The sequence below is a fragment of the Diorhabda carinulata genome, chromosome 3 (genome assembly GCF_026250575.1).
Source record: "Diorhabda carinulata isolate Delta chromosome 3, icDioCari1.1, whole genome shotgun sequence".
Classification (NCBI taxonomy): domain Eukaryota; kingdom Metazoa; phylum Arthropoda; class Insecta; order Coleoptera; family Chrysomelidae; genus Diorhabda; species Diorhabda carinulata.
The window spans coordinates 27,034,907-27,053,428 of NC_079462.1; the positions used below are offsets into that span (position 1 = coordinate 27,034,907).

General features: G+C 30.6%; 3 protein-coding genes across 7 annotated transcripts in view; 2 read left to right on the forward strand and 1 right to left on the reverse strand.

Annotated features, from left to right (window-relative positions):
• Nucleotides 1-2,471, forward strand: part of LOC130891253 (LIM/homeobox protein Awh) — a 60,733-nt gene extending 58,262 nt beyond the window's left edge. The window contains exons 5-6 of the mRNA XM_057795886.1: nt 867-986; nt 2,185-2,471. Of these exons, the coding sequence (XP_057651869.1) occupies nt 867-986; nt 2,185-2,246 (182 nt within the window). The 3' untranslated portion in view covers nt 2,247-2,471. The remainder of the gene's footprint in view (nt 1-866; nt 987-2,184) is intronic.
• A 919-nt stretch (nt 2,472-3,390) lies between these two features.
• On the reverse strand, nt 3,391-7,247 carry LOC130891103 (cytochrome c1, heme protein, mitochondrial-like). Its single transcript, XM_057795662.1, has 5 exons — nt 6,924-7,247; nt 6,719-6,766; nt 5,604-5,752; nt 4,002-4,294; nt 3,391-3,944 (listed from the first exon to the last, which is right to left on the reverse strand). The coding sequence occupies exons 1-5, from the start codon at nt 6,993-6,995 to the stop codon at nt 3,583-3,585; spliced, it is 924 nt and encodes a 307-aa protein (XP_057651645.1). The 5' UTR covers nt 6,996-7,247; the 3' UTR covers nt 3,391-3,582.
• Nucleotides 7,248-7,284: 37 nt separating this feature from the next.
• LOC130891102 (uncharacterized) lies at nt 7,285-17,052 on the forward strand. 5 transcript variants are annotated; one of them, XM_057795661.1, is made up of 8 exons: nt 7,379-8,483; nt 8,789-8,949; nt 11,152-11,419; nt 12,643-12,980; nt 14,418-14,585; nt 14,643-14,726; nt 15,231-15,287; nt 16,817-17,052. In XM_057795661.1, the coding sequence occupies exons 2-8, from the start codon at nt 8,923-8,925 to the stop codon at nt 16,907-16,909; spliced, it is 1,035 nt and encodes a 344-aa protein (XP_057651644.1). In that variant the 5' UTR covers nt 7,379-8,483; nt 8,789-8,922; the 3' UTR covers nt 16,910-17,052. The 5 variants fall into 5 exon arrangements, 2 of the variants coding, with proteins under 2 accessions (XP_057651643.1, XP_057651644.1); XR_009058849.1 differs by lacking the exon at nt 16,817-17,052 and adding an exon at nt 14,899-15,032 and having other exon boundaries at nt 7,285-8,949; nt 14,643-14,768; XR_009058850.1 differs by lacking the exon at nt 16,817-17,052 and adding an exon at nt 14,899-15,032 and having other exon boundaries at nt 7,285-8,949.
• The last annotated feature ends 1,470 nt before the right edge of the window (nt 17,053-18,522 follow it).

The following is an 18,522-nucleotide window of genomic DNA, read 5'->3' on the forward strand; positions in this document are numbered from 1 at the left end:
TGGTTCTAGGCAATATCAAAGGCGTCGACAAACATCAAACGCTTCGGCGTATTGGCCAAATTTTAGAGTTCGATTATAACTGGGCAAGACCGGCTTCAAGGCCTATTTCGTGAACGAGTTTGTAACTGTATCCAGTTGGCGCCTTATTTATCCTCATCATATTAACTTCGTCTCACTTGAAAGGAGGAGAACTTCGACAAATCAGATTATGACCATTTCCGAGGCATTTTAATTCTTATATAACAGTAGTAACTAAGAATTAGCTGTATACAAGTGGTATTCTGTACAGATTTCAGACTTTAAAATACAGTTTGTTAATGATAATCAGTAATTTACTAATAATAATGAAAAATTTTAACACGATATCAAATTTGTTATATATTTCTTTAATTTCTTATTAATTAGACCTTTTGATATGTTTATGTTCCTAAATCATATTGATTTTAGGTCTGATTTAAAATTAGTTTTTTCTATAATTTTTAAAAACAGACAAAAATTTTACACTTCGAACTATTGCGGTCTTTATCAAAAAATTACTTGACAATTACAATTTTTTATATTAATCAATAAATCATCTACATCATGAATGCCAAAATAAGAATAGAATCAAAATAGAAACCTGTTTCAACATAAAAAAATTATTTTTTCTTAGTTTTTAAATCTATGTAGCAGCAATTAATCAAATTATTTGTAGTTGTGTTCAAACTTACAAAGTTGAGCTTTGAATTTTACTTAAATTATTTAAGTCTTTTTTATTTTTATCACTGATAGCTTCCCAATTCTTATGAATGTGAACCATTTCTAAAAATTCTCTTTTCCATTTATTTGTTATATATCGATATTAATTGAAAAATGTCTTGTTTCAGTACACGGCAGAGAAGAAAGTAGCTTCAATAGACATATAAATCTCCATTTAACGTACTCCTTACAAAACAGTGGACATCATAAACCATCATCTATTTTCTCCCAAAATGGCAATGAATTAGGTAAGACATTTTAAAATAAACTAGGTCTGGCTATTGAATAACGAGACTGGTTACGAAAAAGGGTTTTGTAATAAAAATTATTCTACATTCGAATGCTCCCCTTCAATATACTCCCCTCCCCTCGCCACAAACCTTTCGATAGGCTTTTTCCAATGATCGAAGCAGTCCTGGAAGTCTTCTTTGGTGAGTTCCTTTAGGAGCTCTGCCGGTTTTTGCTTTACCCTTCCATCGACTCAAATCGGGTTCATTTCAATGCAGATTTTTTTCTAACCTTTCAAGGAAATATGAGCAGACCCGTTGACGCTAGAGCTTTTGGTTAGGACAACAACTTCGCACAGACTTTTGTCAAGTGTAATTCCTCGTTTCTTTATCGGGGTTTACGACCTCGGCAATCATCCGGATGCTTATTTGATGATCTGCACGTTCAATGTGGTTGATTTTGGTCCCTGTTTCCGGAGTTGAAACAGTCACAGGGCTACCTGGGCGCTGGTCATATTCAGTGCTCTCGCGGCACTCACTAAAGTGCTTACACGAAGGGAAAACAACTACTTTCCTGGCTAATGCCTAGACGAATATTGAATTACAACCCCTCTGAAGAGCGTGATGTAAATCGACCCTTTTGTCGATATTAACACCCCCAATGGCTCTCAATTACAAGGAGGTGTAACTACTAACTAGTTTCGACGTTATTACGTCTTATCAGAGTAGTTTAACAACCCATGTTCGGGCTTGAGACCTTAACTGAAGACAACGTCAAAGGGCGTCGCATTTGGTACATATAGTTAAACATTTCCCAATGAACGCTAAGTGGCGCCATCCTCACTTCCAACTGCGAACCATTTGTCAGGTAGAAATCGAATTCGATGGTAAATAAGGTGTGCAAAATGTATCAAAGGATTTCTACCATTCACCTCTAAAATAATTTCGAAAATGTATTCCGCCGTTCTTCAAATGGGAAAACAACTACTTTTCTGGCTAATGCCTCAAGGAATATGTAATTACAACCGCTCTGAAGAGCGAGTACATTTTCAGAATTATTTCAGAGTTGAAGATTAGAAATCCTTTATTTTGATACATTTTGCACATCTCATTTACCATTTCAATACTTATGTATTCATCGTCTGGGAAATAATTATTTAATTAATAAACCACCACAAAGTGAGGAGAGAAAAATAATTGTTTCTTTTTTTTGTTTCAGATTCATCGTTAGACGAACTTTCTCAAGAATCGACGATGCATTGCATGCAGAACGAAGCCTAGGTCATAATATTTAAGTAATAAATAAATGTTACAATATGTTACGCAAAATATAGTGAATTTAAAAAATTTATGTATCTAGTTATATCAATAACTTTGCAACAATGAATGTTATTATAAAATATACACATATTTATTTTTCGCTTTTAAAGAAATCTTTAGTTGTGAGTTTATGTAATGAACAAGCAATTTAAACTGATGGTTGAATTAAATGCTTACTGTTGCCTGTAACTCATTATTCTTAGTCAATACTCCTTTGATATACAAAAATATGTGCTTCCTTTAGTTCCATCCCTGACCCATTTATACATCAAAACAATCAATTATTTATCACCACGTCATATTGTACCCTCAAATTATAGGTCGAAGAAATGAAGATCAATAAAGGTAAAACCTAGGAATTTCTAATCAGTGAGACGAATCAAGATGCAATGGAGTCCGTTCGACTCAGGAGAGCCTCGAGAAACTTTGTGAACAAAAATTATGCATAAGAAATGAAAATTGCATGTATGCAGGGGAAAAATACATATTGGAAAATACTTCTAAAGTGGTAAAACAATGAAAAAATTTAGAACTCTGAAAATATTAAGGACATCTACGTTGTCTACTGGATCCCATGGAAATTCGTTATGAAATTAACCTAATATACATATCCTGGGAATTTTCAAGATCGCTAAACAGGAATATCATTACGGCAATGAAGTGCGGGTTATCGTTTTTAGTTGAAAAGAGTCTAATACACCTTGATCCACCGAACTGCTCACAAATTCCCAGGTTTTAGGCTTTATTTCCTTGATCGTATACATTCAATCTAAAAACTGACAACCTGTTCAAGCGTGAATTAGAGATAGTTCGAGAGGTGAAGTTGGATTTTAGGTAACTATTTCAAGTGGACTGATTGTTACCTTTGTTGATTGGAGAAATATTTCAGATTGCTATTGTACTCATATTTTATACCCAAAACGTTCAATTCAAATATAAATTTTAAGCCAAAGTTGATTACAATCGAGATTTGTTCTTTAAATTAAATCTTTAACTAAACTTTTTTAATTAGTGGCACTGAAGACTAACACTCAACAGATACATATATATTGCACAACTGGAATCAATTAATCCATAATTCTAAAAAAAAGGAAAATAAAACCTATTGGAGTATTCAATTTTTTATTGAAACATAACGTGACACTTTTAATATTAAAAGTTGGGAAACAAATAAATTAAACGGTAGTAAAACAATACCCGGTAGGATATTTGATAAATATGTACAATGAAATTACACCTTACTTAAACATTCTCTATGGTAGTCACGCTAAACTTTATTTTTTTCTACAATACTTTCTCATTGATTCTTTGGCCTAAATTCAACTTTACGTGTCTTCAATGAAGAAAACTTGAGTTTCTTCACATAGTAACTTAGAGCAATAAGGAAAGTAAATATGCCAATGGCTTTTATTAACATTTTCTTTCTATCGTCGTGTTCAGGCTCGGCTGTCCACTTCAAGAAAGTGGCTACATCTTTAGCTTGTTGACTTGCAGTAGCTGGAGTTCCGTCACTGTATTCAGTTGTCTCATTATATAGAGCCTGAGACATAGAAATAGCCCCACCGGGGAAATAAGCATTATAATATTGACCCTCTCTTAAAAGTACTCCAGCTGGGGCGTCACAGTAGCCTGTCAGAAGAGCAAAAACGTAATCTTCGCCTAAAAAAAATATGGGAAAACATGATGTTTAAAAGTAAGAGAATAGAAATAGCTCACCTCCATGTCTAGCCGATACTATATAGCTCAAATCTGGTGGGTAAGCTCCGTTATTAGCAGCACGGGCAGCTTCTTCATTAGGGTATGGATTTGGGAAATAATCAGACAATTTTCCAGGCCGTTGAAACATGTTACCAGATTCATCTGGTCCATCTTCTACAAGTATTTCTTCTGCTTCGGCTTTAGCTTCAGCTTCTGTATGTGATACTCCTATCAAGTTACGGTAAGCAATAAATCGCATTGAGTGGCAAGCTGCACACACTTGTTTGTATACTTCATAACCTCTTCTTATACTAAAAATTAATTCAGAATTAACAAATATTGTGTACAGACTTCGTATTGAGAAACATACTACTTTTAAATGATGTCAATATATCTGTTTAAAGCTAGTTTACCTAAACTATGGGATGCAGAGGCACATCAATGTGAGCACATTAAAAATAGTCCTTTAAATACTCATAAATGTTCTAGCCCCTTTATTGAAGATTTGAGAATTACTACTGCTATTTCATACAGATGTACCTTGCATCTCCAATAGAAATATGTTGGCAAGACTTAAGATTCTTAGAAATCCAGAAGCAAAATAAGTAGACTACCAAAAACCAAGAACTCAATAAAGTTTGGCTTATTTATCAAACTTCTTTGACTTGTTAAACAGTCTTAACTTAAAACTGCAAGATAAAGACTCAGATTGAGTTGCTAATCAAAATGCCGTCAGAATGTATACTTAAAATTTGCGCAATGTAAGATATTGGCAAATCTTTACAGTTATATGAATTTCAAGTACCTTCAATCTCAGAGAGAAAAAATTTCTAAAATATCATATTTAAAACCAAAATAACGAACTATTCAAGTATACTGAAGGAAATTGAGAGAATACTTTTCAATTTCAATTTCCAAAAATTATAATTTTGAACTGAATATTTAAAAATGTATTGTAGTGTATCTCTAGAAGTTCTTCGATTATATTTACCTTTTCCTTACTTACACAAGTATGAATAGACACACTAAATAAATGATACTGAAGCAAAACTGCATCATTAATAAAATAATGATACACAGTAGCACCCATTCCAATATCAAAAAATTATTAGAACATTGATAAAACAAGGAGAAATAAACTTTAGAAGTAATTAAGACAAGTGTCTATTATACTATTTGAGAATTTTTCTTCATTGGACTTTTCAACAAAAGAATCATCATAAATTATATAAATTCTACAAGAAATTTTTGAACAAAATATCAGATGAAAAGATAATAAATCTCATTTAATTGTTTTTTCTCTGTTTGAGCTTGTTAGGGTTAAACTGAGAAAAAGGATGAATATCTGCAAATTCAGAACTGTAGAAAGCAAATGAAAGACATTGCAACAAAATTGTTAATAAAATATTTGATTCGACAATTCTAAAATATTATATCCACATTTTATAATAAAATTTATTTTGTTCAATCAAGTTTTCTATTCTATTGCTTATAGCATCTATATTTCTAAGCAGTAGTTGTTATAATAATTATAATATTCTGAAAAATAATAATATATATTCGGATTTTCATTATGCAACAAAACTTTGTGTAGTTATTATTCCATAAACATATTCCTACCTAGAATGATCCAATGAACTAAAAAGTCCAGAGTGACTCCATATATTTTTTGGTGGATGCAATTCTAAATCAGATGCTTTGACAGATTGATCCAAAGCATAGAGTAGGGCTCCAGTACCTCCAGCTAATAAACCTAAGCTTCCCAAAAGCTACAAAGTAATAAAAAAAGGGAAAAATATTGCGAATTTGCTATACCATTACAAAATCAAATACTACAACTAAGAATCAAACATATTTTTGTTCAAATTTTTCATTGTTCGATAATGGTGTGCATTTTGCTGTTGATAATAAGGTAAGTATCCTGTATCTCTATAGTTCTCTCCATAATTATTATGCATTCTGATAATTATACAACAAATATAAGTAATTGTTTCAAATTTATTCTCACTCCAAGTTTAGTAAACAAAGTTTTCCCAATTTTATAATAGGATAAATAATTGAATACACATACAATTCAAAATTTACTAATTTGTTGATTTTTTTTATAAATTTTGTCACTTTAGATAAATGATATGGTTACATTATTTAAGTGAACTCCAATAAACATGCAATCATAGAGACATGTGTAAACATCGTATAATAGGGAGAAGTATAAGCTATAAATTGGCTTTAGTAGATGTTTTGCAGGAAATTTATTCAATTAAGAACGTTCAAAGCACATTGCCAAACTTTCAAAATCACTATTTAAAAGTTTTCCAAAAATTAATAATATTTAATAATGGTTGTATTCAATTTGAACCAGAAATAACCATAATTATCAATAAAACTGAGAAATTGCTTTAGTAGTGAATGTAAGTAAATACACTTACACTCACAGTATTTCAAATTTTCATTTGAAAATATTCTATTCCCATTTCACTAATAATTTGAGAAAATAGGTCTAAATGAATTGAAATAAAATATTTATTAGAAAATTATAAATGCCGTATGAAATTTTGTATGGAATAAAATGAAAAGATGAGAACATTTTATGACATTATCTAATAACAGTACTGAACAGGTGAGATGTGACGAAAATTTATATAATTTGACAATAACTAAGGTTAATTACTCTTAGTCATTGATTTTGTAACAATATAAAATTAAAATTGTCAGAATTTACTGAAATAACTTACTGCTTTCCTTCCGCGAGTCCATTCTTTTGTCGTTGAATAGGAACTTATCTAAAATGAAGATGTGCGAATTAAAAATTGCGAATGTTCCGAACAGATGACATAACATCCAACTTGCATGAATTTTCAAGTGAACAGAAAATACTTAAGCAAAAATTTGACGTTTATCAATAATAAAATATTCCAAGTATTAGGTTTTCAACAATACCTGACTAATAGACGATATATTACTGGGTTTCAATAGACCTGCACCACAAATTCGACCTACAGTCGCAGCCATGTTGCGTGAAAGGTGGTGGCAAAATTTACTTAACAGGTTATCTATAAACGAGCGGTTGAAAAAAAAAGTGTTTCCAAATATTTTTTTTTGGAAACTTAAAACTATATCACTTAGTATTAAGCACTTTTAGGAAGCTCCAACTAAAAATTATTCAATTTTTGACAGTTTACGTAACAGTGGACAAAGAACACCAACATAAATATAAAAACCCTTCAACAATCAACTTCACACGTCAATCAAGAATACTTCAATTCTAGGGATTTTATTTAAAGGTTAATCTGCTCTATTAAAGAAGTAAATAAAAAAAATGAATTACTAATTTTGTATGGTTCTGTCACTATTTTTAAAAACAAAATATTTTCACATATTATGAAGTATTGTGCAATAATGGATTCGCAATTCATCCTTTGCTGATATTGTAGTGAACAAGTAAATCTGGATTGTTGTTATATCAGTTTTTGTAACAATAGGCAAAATATTGGATTCTAGATATTCATATTATTAAAAAAGTAGGATTTCAAATTTCCATTCATAAAATCATATAAATATAAACCGGGAATAAATCTGTTATTTCATGTTGAAACCATGAATTGCCAAATAGTTTTCAATTAGAATAACTTCATTCTATAATGCAAGATGTTTCAACAGATTTAATGCTTTTCTTAAAATTTTCAGTACAAATATAATTATTATATAGGAGTAGTTAGGAATTATCTCAATTGTGTATTTCGTATAGAGTGAAGAAAACGTTAAAAATAAATAAAAATAATAAGTACACTTTTCCAGCTGATTTATGCTGATTCCAGTGTCTAAACTATCTCTATGTAATCAACTCAATAGAATCAAACATCGTTTTGACTTCACCCTTTTTCTATCTAAAAGAATGTAACCCAGTACTTTTTTTATTAGAACAAATAACTATTAAAATGGTTTCCTATTCTTATACTAGAATAGAGCTAACAAGTTATTGAATTTAAGCCCCAAATCCTCCAATATTCAATGATTTTACTTTCTGAAATACCTAATTCAATGTTAGGTATGTCATTTATATCATTTTTCCTATTTTAATTTTTTGTTAAAATTATCACAACGTTTCGATATCATCTTCAGAAACTGAAGGTAAAAGTGTTGGTGTGGTGGTAACATGTACAGTGTAATCAGTATGAATATCAGGAATGGTTCCAGAACTTCCGACTTAGTTGTTTTTCATTAATAAATCCAAGTTTACTCACCTATATAAGTTAAGTTATTAAAGTAAAATTGTTGTTCAAATAATGCAAAGTTTGCTAACAAATAAGTATAATAAAATGGATTCTACTTTATATAAATACTCTATAGTACCTCGACGTAGAAAATATTAAAACAATAATAAAACTGTGCCATGTATCTGAGAAGGAATAAATGAGAAAAAAACATTTACAGCTTGCACGGCGGGATACGGACAAGTCTTCAAATTATTGAATGTGTTATTGTGAAGACTATATTGATGTAAGTTTTCATCTGCTTTTTTGTATCATCCTACTTCATATCAAAAGAAAGGTTTGTTTGAGAGAAATACTTCAGTTTCTAAATAACTTGAAAATACAGTAAAAAATAAAATCTCTAATAACGCATTTACAAATTAATATAAGGATTTTGTATTTTTAAATAAACCGCCAAAAAGTTGTCTTAATGTCATGTGGCGTGTGTGTCGTCACGTTACTTAAACATATAAATTAGTGTTATAAGTTGCAGCAAGGTATACATAATATATGTAAACATGAGTTTGAAACTTTATTACCAATATTGTATAGTGCCTTTCTGTGAAAATAATACAAAACATGCTCCTGATAAGTTATTTATTCCGGTACCACGTCAACCAGAAATACGAAAACAATGGTTGGAGCGTGCAACGAGAGATTGGAAACGACTATCTTTCAAAACTACAATGTACTTTTGTGAAGATCATTTCGATGTAAGTAGCATTGAAAATATTATTTAAAGAACATATTCTATAATCTAACCATAAACTACGATTTGTAAGCTATACATTGTTTTATGGTTATGTATAAATTTAATTCAATTATTTATCTTATTTTGATTGAAATAAAGCCAAGTATAGTTTCACGTTTGGTTTCAATATAACTACAGGCTAATAATTGTGTGTATCAAGAAGTTTATGAATATATTTTACTAGATTGTTAAATTTGCCAAAATTCTATATTATTTTGGATAACTAAGATGACGTTTTGAATGTCGATTGGTATTTGGAGTAAAAAGTTAATTTATTAATTATTAAAAATTGATATATTATTAAAATATATATACTGCTTCAGTTAATATACGATCTTTTAATCTTTAATTATCTCTTTTAATAATTGAATTTTGTAACAGTAGATTGGGATGAAGACAGATTTTGAAAAGCTGTCCTATAATAATTGTGCATTATTCAAAATTAATAACATATCTCTGCACAACATAAAGGTCAGTGGGAAAAAAGTATATTCGTTTTTAGATTTAAAATTTGTACCAAAAATCTTGTCAGTGTCATCGTCTCTACAGACGTCAAGTTTGAATAAATAAAACGTCAACATCAGAGGTTACTTAGATTTAATTTAATTTGTGTTGATGAATTTGGAGTCAAAAGTATATAGGTGGTGTGCGGTCCTTCGATGTGACAACACATCAATAAAAACTCCAAATAGCATATTTGGATTCGTTCCACAAAAGAAAATAATTCCAGGCGAGTAGACTAATCTTGCAAGGTCGAACTCATCTTTATTTTTATAAAGATCATTTCAAAGTGAGGGAGTGTCTTGTTTGAGGACAACCTTAAATATTATAAAAACATTTCAAACATAATCTACAATTTTAACATCCTCTTAAATATAAATATGAACAGATTATGAAGGATTTGGTTTAATATATTATTGTGACTTCAAATATGCCTAGATGCAATATGCAGCGTAGTACTTAGGGTTAATGTACTTATGTACAAGGAAATTTCTAAACAAAAGTCTTTATAAAAACTCCCAACATCAACACATTCATTTTAAGCAAATTGGTACTGTTTGACTCAGTAAATCAGTGTTTAATGATTGGTGTGATTATAATTATTATAAACAAGTGAATCGAAAACAAAAAAAAACAGATAACAACTCTTTTTTTTCTTATTTGACCTAATTTACATTTTATATATTCATCAAAATAGTTATCAATCCCGCTCTTAAATAAAAAATACATACGATGGTGTTGGAAAAGTTTCAGACCTAACAAAGAAACAAGACATTTTTTTCCATAACATTTTATTTCCCATTATAGTCTGTTTTTTATGCTTATACACACACTTAGTCCAGCGATGCTGTAATCTTTTTAAACCTTCCAAATAATAGTTGCCATCATTTTCTTCATTGCGTTTACGTTTACAATAACGCCCTCATCTCTCTCTTGCAAGTGAAAATTTGAGGTTAGGAAACAGGAAAAGGTCTCTGTGGGCTAGGTCTGGCGAATTCTGTGGGTGTTAACCAATTCGAAATGCAATTGGTGAATTTTAGCCATTGCAATCGCCGTAAGTGTGAGAAGATGCGTTGTACTTATAGAAAAGCACTATCCCTTTTCTCAAATTCGCTCGCTTTTGCATTTTCTCCCTTCAACTTTTCAAATGATGCTCAATACTCTCCTGTTATCAAAAAAAAAAAGATCACCATCACCTTTTCATTTGATAAAGCCTTTTCTGGAGCAGGTTCACCCTTTGCAATTCACTGTCTTGTTTTTTATTTCGTTTTAGGAGTGTATTAGTGTATCCAGGTTCATCCACAGTTATAGCTTACGCATGCATCATTCTTCAGTCACTGTATAATAAAAGCATTCTTTTGTTATGCCTCATAATCTCTCTAATTTTAATTCGACGGTCGACCAGTATCATTTGGTGAATTTTTTCGATGATATCGCTCGTTGTTGCAATTTTAGGCCGTCCCGCACGCTCTTCGTCGTTCAATTTGAAATATCTACGTACAAATTCTGCTGGGCAAATTCTTATATGATGGTACCGAGTCCTTACATAGTGTCTATATTCTCTTTCATTTTCGTAGGCTTATCACCTTAATTTTAGCGATTTTCAATTACTGTCATCATACCATTTAATTTATACTTATAAAAAATGTTTACTTTTCTTCAGTTGCCAAATGATATGAATAATTATATGGAATATCATATTATGGGATCTGTATCACAAGTACGTTTGAAACCAGGTTGTTTGCCTAATAAATTTGATTGTCAACCGGGCAGACGAAAACGAACATGTCACAATTCAGAACAATTAGATATTTTAAAGAAACAAAGGAAAATTATAATACAGGAATGTTTAAAAGAATCAGACAGCAACAAATCTGGTCATACTAATGGCACTAACCCAGCTCCAGAAGATACTTCTATTAAAACTCCAGGTAATTACATTTATAGTGAGAAGTTATATTAAGGATGTGTACCAAATATTAAATGTCAAGTTTGATAATTCAAATCCATGTATGTCGAAGAATAAACATTGTCATTTTGTTTACATTGAACGTGTAACATGCCAATCAGCTTGTTGCGTTTTTCTTCAATAATTTTCCAATTTCTTTGAATAATTATTGTCGCTCAACAGTCACTTCTGATTTACTACCACGTTTAAGCTTATAAAAAAATTAATTTGTTGTCCCACTCCATTCCAAAAGTTTAATCAAATCTCATTGTGGATTCCAAAAGGTCCTGTATCTACAACGCCTACCAGATTCAGAACTAATAAATTTTAATAACTCTGAGAGTTGAAGAGATGGCAATTGGTTTGTGGTTGAGTTCTCGATTTTAAGCATACTCCAACCTGGCAGGTGCAGAGCTGCGGGAGAAAATAAAATAAGGAAACGGTAAAACTAAAGAGGGAACAAGTAGGTAAAACAGATTGAATACAAAAGGAGCTTATGATCTAACGCAGCGATCGGCAACCTGCGACCTATCGTCCTCGGCCTGCGACTATTTTTTAAATAAAATATTAATTTAAATTTTTACAAGCCCATTTAAATGATATACCGAGTAGTTTACACATGAATATCATTTATCTCCAGTGTAATGACACCCTCAAAAATTTTTTTCTGTAAAGTTGATAATCTTGTTAAGTTTAATAGTAAATTGTAGATTGTTTTGTCTTCACAGCTACTCTGCAACAATATCTAGAAGATATTTTGCAAAAAACGTTCTTTTTCCAAAATACGTACACTCCTCTCAAAGGAGGCTATTTTTCTGCAGTTTTAGTATCCTACTTAGTACTACTACTTCGAGTACTTAAGCTTTTTAGTGAAATGGGCAGAACATTTGTAGTTTCCATGGCTTGTCCGCTGAATCAGCAGTTGTCCTCTGCTATGCCTATCGTCTTAAAGTGATGAGGCAATGACCTGCCAGAAAATCAATCACAAGTTTGATGGTCATCATGAAACGTGACTTCTTAGGTGATAGGGTTATAAATATTTTGGAGTGTTCCTCCAGTGAGACTACATCTAATTCTTTAGCCATATGCTCAGCTCATTATTAATGTGGCATGATATAAAAACAGATGTACTCAAGTATTTGAAGTGGTATTCATTTTTAAATAAGATATGTTGAATGTTTTCATTTAATAGCTATGTTCTTTTAGTTTCGCCCAAAGAATACAATTACAAATTACAATTACAAACTTTTAGAACACCAGATAAACCTGCAGGAGCACATGAATATAGTAGTAAAGTTATTTCTGCCAATATAAAGCGAGTGGATCAAAAATCATCATCGATTAGCTCTTCACATAAATCAGTTTCGACATCTCCATGTAAAGTTGAAGCTCCAAAAAAATTAAAGCCATCTAGTACCAGTGTTAGCAGAATATCAAAGAAAATATTAAAGGAAAAAGAACGCTCGAATGAAACTGTTAATGAAAATATACAGACTATAATTCATAGAGAAGTTTCACCGTCAAAAACTAGGAAATATAAAAGGGTAATTAAAATTTATTTTCTTGAAATATAAGGTGACGCAAAAAGAACGCATGAATTTCAAACCACCATAATTTGCTTTATTTTGATTACATACAAAATTAACTCACATGAATATAATGTTTAGATTTTCCAATTTATGACTTTGTTCATTAAAATATCGATATGCACTGTTTGTAGTGACCTGATCACTTTAGAAGATTACTTCAAACAGATATACATCAAAAGTATTTCTTCGAAGTTTTCCATTACTTTTGACAATCATCGGTCAGGATGCGCTGCAGCGAGCGTCGAGACAAATTAAGACTTGGAGCGCGCCGACTAATGGAGCGACGATGACTTTGAAGAACGGATGCCCTAACTCTGTCGATATTTTTTGGAGTTTGCACCGTACGAGGACGACCAGACGACTTCTGCTTCATAAATAATCCAGTGGTGCGAAAAAAGGCAACCCAACGAAGTAATAGCAGTAATACTAGTAATAACAGATTCATTAATTTCAAAGAAATGTTCAACAGCGAAAACGCGATACCCCACGGTCTACTGCGCCATTGCTACTGAAACTGGACGCCCTAACCTACAAAACAACCCTCTCCCTCCCCCTCCACAACTCAAATTCATGCGTTCTTTCTGCACCACCCATTATAAACTCAATGAAGTATTTTAAAGGCAATACAATGGACCCCTGGTAATTCGATAATTATTTTGAAAGGCACTGTCTAACTATGGAATTTGTCGGATTATAGACCTAGTATCTTCTATAGTCCGGAATTTTTTACAAAAGAGTAACTTGTAATCCAAAAAAGTACAGATCCAATTATTTTTATTTAATGTTGTTTAATTTAGTAAATTAAACAACACAAAGCTTACGTTTTATTATAAAATTAACGTCAATAATGTTATAGAACTTACAAAATATATCAAATAACTCAACATTAACATTAGGAAATAATTGTGTACATGTACATATGTACATTTGTTTTGGTCTGCAAACGCCCCTCAAATTTTTAGGTTATATTTTTTGAAACTATTTATCTTCCCCTCCAACAACATAATAAATAAAGTATTAAATTCTAAAATACTACTGATGTCGGTAGTATAGTAAAACTTCAACAGAGGACTGAAAAAAAAATTACCGAAAAAACAAATTTTGTTTACAGTGTGAACGGGATTTAAACCAATGATCGGCGAATTCCAAGGTTGACACCTTAGCCCGCTCGGCTAACGAACGCAATTAAAGTGGTGGGATATACTAACAGTAATAAACCACATAGGAGAGTTACAAGCTCACAAACCCACATACAAGTAAAGCGTGTCAAAAAACCCCAACGTTAAAAATAGTCAATACTGTAGTCACGGGCCATATTTTAGTATCGAGGGGGAAGGGTTGAGAAAATAAAGCACACATATTATATAATTTCAACCCCTTTTATATTTTTAGCCTTCTGTGTCACAAATGAAATCAGAGGACACAGAAAACATTAAGAATAATAATGAAAACCCTTATATACCGGCTTCGTCAAGTATATTAAATGATATAGCATCGACTTTTGACCAAGTCATTGATAAACTAACTGGACATAAGAAACATAGTGATTCGGTAGATTTGGTAAATATAAAATCGCTTTAATAGACAATGTGTAATATACTAATGTCATTTTTATAGGTGCCTTCGATAAAAATATCAGATGATATAAAACGATTGGAAAAATATGTGAAAACCGTAGGAAAACGGGTGCACGAATATTCGGTAAATTAGAGAGCATTAATTAATATTAATTATGATTTCTTGGTAGGTAACAGATTTACTGATTTCTCATACCAAACGTCAAGAATTTCGTTTGTTACTATCTTTATTTCTGACTTAGAAAATACCACATTTCGATTCTGAACGATAATTTTCCTTCTTTTCATCATTTTAGTGACCAGTTAAAATTTTATCCACTTGCAACTCTGATACAACTCCCAATGAATTTTTTGACTCCCTCATGCAGAATATCTACCTAATGATCACCGACCTAGATTTGAACAAGAAATTGATGCATTTAAAAAGCAAGTAAAGTACTTTAAAAATGTTCAAACACGTGCAAGTGTTTATTTTTTGTAGTTTATACAGGGTTGATCATTTAACAAACGAAATTGAGTGTTGGGTGAGGTCATCTCATATTTATTCATATAGCTTATCATCATTTTTACTTTTTTCAATCCAACGCAAAGCTGAAATTGATATTCTTTAATTTATTGAATTTTTTAGCTTGAAGTATCAGTTCGATCATCAGTATTAGATCACAAATGTCTCAGTTCACAAGAAGTGAGTATATCTTCAATATAAATAATAAATTCATAAATTATACAAATAAATCAATATCCAAATGTGTAGTTTACAAATTTTCTGTTATCAACTCTTTTAATTTTTCTATGTTTTTCATAATGAATATGTATGTACAGGGTACATCACGATGAACTAAGTGTATATTGGAAACTACTGGTAAAAAGAGATTTTTCTGAGGAATCGTTTCAGTTGAAATATTTCCTGTTGTCTACAAAATCCGGTTGTACCATAAGTGAATAACTTTTTTATTTGAAACACTGTTTTTTATTGCATTTTTAGAATTCCATTACTTTAACCACAATTTTATTGAAGCTTCCTAAATCTTTATTAAAATTTTTCAAACAGATTAGGAAGAATTCGGTTATCTCCAAAATGATATGTAACTCTTTTTGCAGTTGATTCCCATTTTTTCTTCATGCCAGTTGATTCTGAAGAATTCGGGGAACTAAGTTTCCAACCCTATATTCAACGATATTTGTAGAAATTTTAGTAGAACTGAAAATTCCATTGAAATATCTGAATTTTCAGTAAGTTTTTATAGGAGAATCTACAAAAAACAAATACTCAGAAAAAGTGGAGTAACTGAAAACTAGTTTCAAATAAAATTAAATTGGATTAGATTGTCGATTCTAAAAATGCAATTTTCCATATAATGAAAAACTAAGGTGGAATTTCGGTACAACCGGAAACCGTACGTTATTAAAAATATGAGCCTCTCGGAAAACGCCCGTATACAAATTTTCAGAACAATATTACCAATAAATTTCTATATAAACACCAACTTATTTCATTGTGGTGTATACTAGGGTATATAACTTATATACAAGTGTAAGATTTTTCAATTATTGTTGTAATACTATAATATAAACATTGATATTTTTGATATTATATAAATCAAAGTTTCCATATCTCATTATTTATTTTAAAATAGTCAAAATAAGAATAATTCAATATTTGGTATAATTCAAAACGTGCCTTATATTTTATCTTAAATTTTGTGAACACCAACTGCTCAATAAATTCTTGAATAATATAAATGTATTATCAAACAGTATCAAAATGTGTAGAATGTCCAAATTTTCGATTGAAAATCTGATTCTTAATTTTTTTAAACGTTCTCATACTAACTAATATGCAATATATGTATGTACACAAGATTAAGATTCAATTTTTCAAATATTTATCATCGAAAATTACTTAGTTGAATTTTCTGAAACCGTTGTTCATATTAATAATAAACACATTACCACTACACTAACCCGCGTTTTGATAACCAAGTTATCGTCTTTCTAGGTTAAGGTAATGAACAGTTTATCTTCAGTGTCTGACTGACTTGACACATGAGACAGTATAATTGTGATTGTTGGTGTAGTGGTAGTGTGAACAGTGTTCAGAATCGAAAGTTACGTTCATTGAACTGTTTATATTTATTCTAAAAATGTGGAAAAACTACAATGTTGATGAACTTCTTATCTAGGTATCATATTTTTACTATTTTTATATTTTAGGATGAACATCAACGACTGACAATAGAAATAGCTAAGCTGTGTAGCGAATTGGCATATTTAGAAAACCGTTTAATAAATCCCATTACAAAATAGATGGCACCATTTGAAAGCAGGCATATTTTTTTACATGTAGATGATAGTCCGACTATTTTACAAAAAATCATTAGATAATATTGAATTAAATTTTTGAATTGAATATTGAATTAAAATTGATTAAACCATTTTTTATTGTAAAATATATTTTTTTTAACAATCCCTCTCGCTTTGAATATTTCAATAGCAGTTTTTAATAACTGAATGATAATATTGCTGCATTTGAAAATGTTTTTGTCACTAACGTTCAATGGACTTTCTCGTGAATTGTAACATGCTATTTTTTTCTATTTCCTCAATTATTAAGCCGCTATTTCATAGTCACTTCTAAGTTCAAAAAGAGTCACGATCTCCAAACGTTTTCTTTTCCTACATCACCTACCATAGGCGGCACCAAAGATAAAGTTTAAACAAACTTGTGGTGATATTATCCTTTATAATCGTTGCTCTGCAACCGCCGAGTTGGAGTGATAAAAAAAATAATGAAACCAAATCATCAACAGCAACATCTTTATCAACATAAACCACAGTTGAGTTGAACCATCTCGGCTTTCATTCATTATCTCTGTTAGTGTTAGTTGTATAAGTCTAGAGTTGTTTTTACTTTCTAACCTCTTTATATTCGTTTTGCTTTCTCGAATATGAAGTTGATTCGAATCGTGGTCCTATTTGTGGAAATTATTGGTGAAACTTTTTTTGTTTCCTACAATTTATAGTAATTTGAAAAATAGTGTTTGTAGAGAGTTTTACTTGTTCAAGTAACTTTTCCAGCTTTTCTATTTTTTTCTTATGTTTAATTAATTATATATATTATATTAATATTAATAATTTTATTTAATTTGTTTCGTTTCATTAAAAAGCTATTGCCTCAATTTAATATTAATTGCTCACTCCATCTAAGTATCAGTTATTTCTATATTTTAACTGAAGCCGAATACCACTTACTGAGGAAAAGTCTCCAACCGCGGACTTCAAGATTACATAATATTTCATACCACAGGGTCTATTCTGTAACTTTTAGTTAAAAATAACCAATGGTTAAATTTTTTTTGTTTCAGATCATTACAAGGCCTGGAATCATGTCAACCAGGATGCATTGTTTTTTTGTAGCCACCACTGTACCGGCCTGTAATATATTGAAATTTTTTTTATATCCTTAAAGTCAAAAAATTGATAGTGAAAATGTTTTTATTTTATTTACGTTAGTTTCAAAAATGCCTAAAATTTAGGCTTCTAGACCAGAATAACCCCTTAGTAACTCAACGGTTACAACTAACCGAAAAGTTACAGAATAGACCCCTACTTGCTGTAAAATTATCACTATTTAGAATATTGTTGCATATCGACAATAATATTTAGAGTTAATAAATATCTAATTGAGTAAATAAACAGGAAACAAAGGAAGTATATTTGGGAAAATAGATTGGAAATAACATTATAATTGGATTAAAAATATGAATAAAAGATACTGTAATCTTTCACTACTTTATTTACACTCTTTCTATTCTTCGGGTGAATTAATAAACACTCTTATGTTCTTAATTTATTTAAACACTATACACACACTTAACTCACTTACCACTAACTTATTATATAATAATTTATTTAAATTC